The 7,555-nt window shown below is 45.3% G+C and overlaps 1 protein-coding gene across 4 annotated transcripts; it reads right to left on the reverse strand.

The window, feature by feature from the left end:
- Positions 1–262: 262 nt before the first annotated feature.
- Positions 263–6,820, reverse strand: nmt1a (N-myristoyltransferase 1a). 4 transcript variants are annotated; one of them, XM_029123622.2, is made up of 12 exons: positions 6,682–6,820; positions 4,367–4,484; positions 3,733–3,877; positions 3,462–3,580; positions 3,241–3,332; positions 2,794–2,910; positions 2,448–2,618; positions 1,891–1,999; positions 1,629–1,799; positions 1,240–1,407; positions 848–985; positions 263–622 (listed from the first exon to the last, which is right to left on the reverse strand). In XM_029123622.2, the coding sequence occupies exons 1-12, from the start codon at positions 6,786–6,788 to the stop codon at positions 602–604; spliced, it is 1,476 nt and encodes a 491-aa protein (XP_028979455.1). In that variant the 5' UTR covers positions 6,789–6,820; the 3' UTR covers positions 263–601. The 4 variants fall into 4 exon arrangements, with proteins under 4 accessions (XP_028979455.1, XP_028979454.1, XP_028979457.1 ...); XM_029123621.2 differs by having other exon boundaries at positions 4,367–4,487; XM_029123624.2 differs by having other exon boundaries at positions 4,373–4,484; positions 6,682–6,819.
- Between the last annotated feature and the right edge of the window lie 735 nt (positions 6,821–7,555).

The raw sequence follows: 7,555 nt of genomic DNA on the forward strand, positions 1-7,555 counted from the left end.
AAGCCCTTGTCATGTCCACTTTGGATATTTATTACCATATTTTTGTTTGTATTTCTTCTTTGTTTTTTTTATGTTTTTTTAATTGTTTCGATTTTTTTTCTCTAAAATTTTACTGTGAAGAATGACAGATTTGTTTGCAAAAAGCGCTTCTCACATGAAGTTAAAATAAAAATGTTAGCATCTAGTGAGTATTTGTTAGCATAACTTTCCTGTCATGGTTGTCTTACTGTACATGCATGTGTGTCTGTGTGTGTGTGTGTGTGTGTGGGTGTGGGTGTGTGGGTGTGTGTGGGATCGTAAATTGTGCCGGGTGTGTGAGCGTTTGGTACAATCATGACAGACTTCAGTTGTTATCTGGGATGGTAACTCTACAATTGCTTAAGGTCCATGTGATGGAAAGGAGAGAGAGAGTGTGGAAAAGAACCAACTCCCCCGACTCCCTGCCTGGCAGCAGTAGTAGTAGTGCAGGTCAAAGTTCAAAAAGTAAAAATGGGCGGTGGGTTCTTTTCCTGAAGGAGGAGGTCCATCTGTCAGGTGGTCAGTGCATTGGTGTGGTCTCCTGGCTTAACTGTGACACTCAGGGGAGGCGGGGGGGAGGGGGTCACTGCAGTACCAAACCAACCTGCCGGCCAAACAAAAGTTTGACAATAGTTCAACACCGGCAAGGACTGTCCAGATCTTTCTCCCATAACACTGCCTTCTGTTGTAGAAGTATACAAGTCTCCATAGGGAGGATTAAATGACTCATTGGCTGAAAATGTACTTGAAACTAAAACATTTTAATATTAGCACTCAGTTGTATGATTATTATTTGTAAATATTTCCTGACACGATCATCATCGCTCACCTTCTCCGAGCCCATGCTAGGACACTTCCAATTGTACAGATAATACTGTAGATTTCCATCGCCAATGCCGAACTTGAGCTTCTCCAGGAAAGTCTTATTCTCCATCAGGTCCAGTGCATTGAAGACATCAAACCCTTTCTGTGTTGACAAGACCAGAGATGAAAAGGACAGGATGAAACAAAAGGATGAGCATGCTGTGCAATGTATCCTAAAGAAAATGTATTTCAAGCACTGTAATGTGGAGTATCGCTCAATTTCCAAACAAATCTTGTCAACTCACTCGAGACATTTTAGGGTGCCGTTAACATGGCAACGGACACAATGGCACTTGAACCAGTTCTTCCGATGCCATTCGGAAGCCCGATTCAAACTGCACTAGAGAAGCGACTCACCGACTTGGCCAGGATGAGTGCGTCCGACATCAGGTCCAGCAGGTTGGTGGTGGTGTGCACGTTGTAGAAGGAGTAGGCCGCCTTCAGGCTGCGGTGCACCGGGTGGTTCATTATGGTTGAGGGGAGAGTGTAGAAGCTCAGGAAGTCTGTCACCTTGCCTGCAGAGTTCTGCCACAGAGCGGGAAGACCACACAAAATCACCAACTCACAATCCACATTAGATTCAAATCCACCCCCCCCTCCCCAAGACGAGCAGTGATCTCTAGAAGCAGACGTCTCCACCAAAGAGGAGTGTAAACCTGCATTGAAGAGTCTGAGCCAAGGCCTTGCGTAAAGACCAGTAAGTACACGCCTTTCCACACCCTGTCACCGGTAACCATGGTACTGACCTCCACCAAGTAGGTATCAATTATGTTTTCCTGGGGCAGCAGCCAGTGCTCCACCTCCTCTGGACTCATGACTGGGGCCAGGTGGAACTGGCTCAGGTACTCCAGGAGCAAGCGATGCACCGCCGGAACGTCTTTCCTGGTCATCGGCCGCAAGCCAGCTGTCTTAGGGGCCTGGGGGGCAATACAACGCTAATTAGAAACGAGAGGCAATGGTGGATGGCGTGGCAGTGGGCCGCTGCGAAGGGGACAGGCTACGACTCACCTCAGGCAAGCGGTACAGCTTCATGGTGCGTTGCATAGTCATGTTCCGGCTCAGGTGAGAGAACTTCACCTCAATCAGCTTCCGTGGGTTCAGAGAGCGATGCCAGTACCTGAACCAATTAGAGGATTGTCTTTTAGGGCTGACCCCATAATTGAGCAGTCAAAATGATAACCTTTAAGCTGCGACACTTGTCTGATTAGTGCCTGTGTCAGTGGACACTCAAACTGGGGGGGAGGGGGGGTCACAAAACACTGACATTGAAAGAATGGAACAACTCCATTGACAACCTATCAAATTATCTGTGCTTGTTTAAAAGCAAAACCTTGGCCTGACCACGGCCAGCGGCACCTGATTTTTGTTCCTTTTCTTTACCGGGGAAGTATGACTGCAAGCACTCTCTTTTTTAACAACAACCGGGGAGCAATTGGGGTCACCTCCGGTTGCTTAGGGTCGGAACAATCAATCAATCAATCTGGATGAGAGAACTGACGACCGGTGACCAACGACGACATACATTTGCTCTGCTATTTTATTCCACTGCTCCATCTGTGACTTACCTGCAGGTACCCACGGGTTTGGGCAGAACCACGCCAGCTGTGTAGACGGCCTGGAAGATGCCCTGCAGGTTGACCCGTCTGGTGATCTCTCTGATCAAAACGGGCGCGACGCGCTTGGCGCGCAGCTTCTTGTGGACGCAAAGGAAGTTGATCTCCACCATCTTCTTATTTCTAAAATACCCCAAAAAAAGCATCTAGCATGAATAAGGTGTCCTCTAAAAGCAAATGAATAAAGGAAAGAATTTCATCAATGAGCAAATTAACATTACACTCCTATTGTTAAATTGGTGAAACCATAGCAGGCCTGTACTAAGTGAGAGGAACAGAATGATGTGTTTTCACTGACTGGTCATAGATACGGATGTTGGCAGGGATGGCACTGATAAAGCCCACCAGCTTCTGGTTGGAGTTCACCCTCACCCCACAGTGCCACTGGGGCAGCCAACCTGGGGGGCGCAAGGCCCTGGGGGAAAGGCAGACACATCACAGGTCAGTTTTGGCTGGGGGGGGGGGGGGGGGGGGGGGGGTTCTGGTGATCTCAGCCACTGTCTCCAGTACACATGTGAGCTACACAGACTTGAATTTGGCCCACTGCTCTTTCAGCATAAAAGATAAACTCCACCTTTCAACACTTTCCTGTCCAATAAATCATAGAATACCAAAGTCTGGTCAGGAAAAAAAACGCATCTCTCTAACGTAGACATCTATCCAACTAAACGGCAAATGAAATTGGACAAGGCAAAACAAACAAAAAGGTCACATAGCAAAGTCATTACTGAAGTAAAAACTTTACCAGAGCAGAAACTCGGGGGAGTAGTCAAAGCGGAACATGTTATCATCGTCCTCCACATAGTTCTCATTCAGCAGGGTGTACAGCTCCTTGAGCTACAACCAGGAAGAGAGGCACACTGAGCCTTAGGAAACGCCAGGGGTTACAGGCCCAGGATTAAATGACCCAGGGCTAAGTGGGGTGACTGTGTGGTTATGGGAGCGATGGCGAAGGGGCGTCCTCACCACGGCGGCGTTGCCTAGGTCCAGGGCATCCCAGGTGAAGCCGGCAGGAAGACTGTATGGCTCCTCGCGGATATTGTCTTTGTCAGGCTCGATAGAACCGTGTGATGTCACCATCTCCCCTGAAGAAGGTAAACAAAAACCACAATGGAAGGGGATGTTAGCAACCCGCATATTCTGGGTAAATACAGTCAATACCCTAATTAAATCTCTACCCATTCAGTTAGTCGTGTGAGGTTGGAAGGACATTTCTGTATCTGCCTGTGTGTAATACCTAGCTTGGGAACGGGTTGTGTGTCCCAGAACTGGTAGCTGCGTCGACTGGCTTCCTCCATGGTTTTGGCAGGGCCCTGGCCTACAGAGAAGAGTTCAATGGCCTTTTGGATCTCCTGCAGCTTGTCAGCAGGCAGCGAGTTCACCTGAGCATAGAGACAGAGTAATGTACAGTGAAACAGAAGTTGCCAAAAGCAAACATTCAAAAACACACCCACTAATCTCCATTCAGTATGCGCAGAGGCTGTTTTCAAAAGTAACAGAACAATCAGCCCATGTCGTTCTTTCTAGCGATCCTCAGTCAAAGGAACAGTGGAACGCAAACATAAAGCAAAATGTGTGCACCTGTAGTCCCTCATGTAGCCCACACACATGTACAGACATCTACCTTGGCACCTGTAGTCCCTCATGTAGCCCACACACATGTACAGACATCTACCTTGGCACCTGTAATCCCTCATGTAGCCCACACACATGTACAGACATCTACCTTGGCACCTGTAATCCCTCATGTAGCCCACACACATGTACAGACATCTACCTTGGCACCTGTAATCCCTCATGTAGCCCACACACATGTACAGACATCTACCTTGGCACCTGTAATCCCTCATGTAGCCCACACATGTACATACATCTACCTTGGCAAGTGGATCCTCCTGTGCAGGTTCCTTATTCGCTCCAGACTTCTTCTTCTTCTTCTTTTTGTTTTTCTTCTTCTTGGCACCGCTGTCATCCCCCAGGCCCTTGTCACTACCGTAGGACAAAAAAAAAAAAACATACTGTAAGACTTTCCATAGGCCACAACTGTTGCATTCATCTTCATTAGCAAATAACCTAGAACCCCGTTTCTTATAAAATACAATCCTTGGAGATTACTTCATTTGATGAATAGTTCTGCGTAAGATTAAGAAATAACTGTTACTTGTTAATAGTTGAAATAGTAGTAGTAGCAGCAGCAGTATCTTATAAGAGGAGTGATACATACATATGCTGACCTGTAGTCCCATATACATAGATTTCAGATACTAGTTTAAGATGGTTGGAGTTATTCCTCCATTCCCTGATCCCCAAGGACTCCAGACAAGCTTCCCACCCCCACCCTGAGACCCATTTCCTGGGCAGGGCAGAAACAGGGAGACGGCGGCGTACTTACAAGAGCAGAAGATAATCCCATTAATGTCCGAGAGGGGAGTGAGGCCCAGGACTGCCCTGCATTTGTAACACCAGGACAGATGGTGAATCACATGACCCCCGGGGGGAGTGCGTGTGCGGCTACGCGTGTCTATATGTGTGTGTATGTGCACGAGGGAGGTTAAGGGGACACTGACTGGAACAATAAACAACAAAGCCTTTTATGGTTTGTTCGACAGGCTTCCATATCCTAACTACCAGGCAGAACCTCACGATCCACCCTTAATTACCCCAAAACACAGATATTTCTGTGTTGACTGGCTCTGTCATTAAAACTGGATCAGGGCCATCACTTTTCAGAGTGAGACTTCAGAAAACGAGGAAACACATTCCCAAGAATAAATGTCCATAGAGAATGATTCATGTAGTGTTTGGTTGTGACTAGTTTGATTAACCATATTGATGCATTTTAAAGCAGCTTTACATTTAATTGACCAGGTATTTAAGCACTGATGTTGTTAACACAGATACATTATTTAGCCACAATAACTAACTAGCAGGGTTCCAGATACTTGTAACACACTGATAACATAAAGCCACAGGGGCTGTAATAGATGCTTTAAATTGGTGTTTGCACATCTCTCGCCAAATATATAGTTAGTTAGTTACTATATGTTTACGTCAACCACGAAACTAACATAAGGTAGCTATGTTAGACGTTACTTTCATTATCTCTTTGCATAACAACGATACTTGATGAAAAAATGCCAGGCTATATATGACCTTGACAAGACAGAACAGGCTACAGCTTCATTAGCGAGCGGGCTACTCTAAGATATTGATGCTGGGTAAGCAAAGTAAAACTAGCTAACAGCAGAGTTCTGAACATATAAGCAAAATGTAATAGCCAACTAAACTGACATCCATAACACCAAAATATTTTACATTATAAACGTTAATCGGCTGCTTGACAACATAGCAATGTTAAGTCGACAATTTAGCAACTGGTTCACCGTCGCCAAATACAGTATGTAAAGTAGCTAGCTACACGTTGGGCCATATTTCTGCTAATTATCATTAGGAACTGTAGCCAACCTAGCCACCTAAACCATATTGACAAGCCAGACCACAAGGCTGACGGCGGACAGCTGACACCGACTTAAACCAAGTGTTAGGCTAACGTAATTAGCAGTACAGTGTATCAGGTTGATACGAGTTTTGCTCAAAAACACGATGGATCATTATTTACCCTAATATTTTGATTGCTATTGATTGTATTACAAATTGGAACCAAAGTAATTAGACAGCTAGTTGAGGGGCAACATCATACAAATGCATAGTTCGGTACGTACTAGCTAGGTAGGTATGTAGTTAGCTAGTAACGTGAGCATTTTTACTGACGGCGGCGTACCTAACAATTCTTTAACGCTACAAGCCACAATCCCACATCTACCAGATTAACGTTGTATTGGGGTACTATGTGACGTAATCTTGGTTTCACATGATAAAGTAATTGATGAATATGCCTTCATTTATTTTTACACCAGTATACACCTCGCGATGAACCACAAGTAAAGGGAATGGAATAAAATCCGCCCATACCAGGAAAAGAAACCATTTAGATCCAATCGGAGCAAAAACTGGGCAATCTGTAGAACATTATCACCAATCATGAAAAAGCAAGTGGGAGGGATTAGTAGAATTGGGCTCGCTGCCTTGCTCGAGCCCAACTAAGCTTAACTTGAACCGCATCTCTCAGCCGAGCGCAGAAGCATGACACATTTTCTATCATGCTTAAAATAAGTCCTCGTCTTACCCGTCATCAAAGTGATGCTCTTCATTTTCGCAATCACTGCAATGTCCATGGTCTTCTATCTCATCTTCTTGCCCCGGCTTCGGTGCTGTCTCATTCTCATCCGCCATCTTTAACCAGGAAGTGAAGAACCACCGCGTGCCCTCAACGCCTCAAAACAACCTGCGGTACTATTGGCTGGTTGTTTTAGTGACTTCTGGTTCTTGTAGTCATTGTTACAGTTTGAGAAAAGATGGATGCATGGCCCTAACAATGATTGAGCCTTTAGTCAAATAAACAGTTGTCCTCATGTGGCAAGATAGTGGTCAGTCAGCAGTAGACGAATAATGTGCCAACCTTACATTATAGTAATTCAACAGAGACTGCTAAGCAGAACGGCCTGCAGGAGCAATTAGGGTTAAGATATTTGCTCAACAGATTTTTGACTTCTCACTGCTCAGAGACTGATTGAATATCAACCGGGGACCTTTCGGTTACTGGGCCAAAACTCTGTGGCTACTGTTCACCCTAGGCTGCAGTAATTTTAGTTTTGGAATTCACATTAATCACTTGCAACATGTGGACAAGTGAAAAGTGTGGAACCTACAAATATGGGTTTGATCATCTGCATTGACATTAGCTGCATTGAGCTGTGGTAGTTTGATGCCCTCCAATAAAACCAGCCCTTTCACACTGACAGATTTGTGAGATTCCTTTGTATGGAAATAGGCGGCTCGGAGTGTGTGGTTGTCATGACTTTGTACAGATGCCATCCCTGTATCGTAACCCTCCAAATCAGTGCTCTCACACAGACACCAAAAATAAGAGGAACTATGTGGTTAAAATAGATTCATATAAAAACTGAAACATGCTGCTGTTGGCTTTCATACTTTCGGTT

Source organism: Esox lucius, chromosome 11 (genome assembly GCF_011004845.1).
Source record: "Esox lucius isolate fEsoLuc1 chromosome 11, fEsoLuc1.pri, whole genome shotgun sequence".
NCBI lineage: Eukaryota > Metazoa > Chordata > Actinopteri > Esociformes > Esocidae > Esox > Esox lucius.

Excerpts from the sequence above, each read along its gene's own strand:
- nmt1a (XM_029123621.2), bottom strand. The coding sequence starts at position 6,788 with ATGGCGGATGAGAATGAGACAGCACCGAAGCCGGGGCAAGAAGATGAG. Across the intron at positions 4,488-6,681 it reads GAGCATCACTTTGATGACGG|TAGTGACAAGGGCCTGGGGG; the intron begins GTAAGACGAGGA and ends TTTGTCCTACGG. Across the intron at positions 3,333-3,461 it reads ACCTAGGCAACGCCGCCGTG|CTCAAGGAGCTGTACACCCT; the intron begins GTGAGGACGCCC and ends TCCTGGTTGTAG.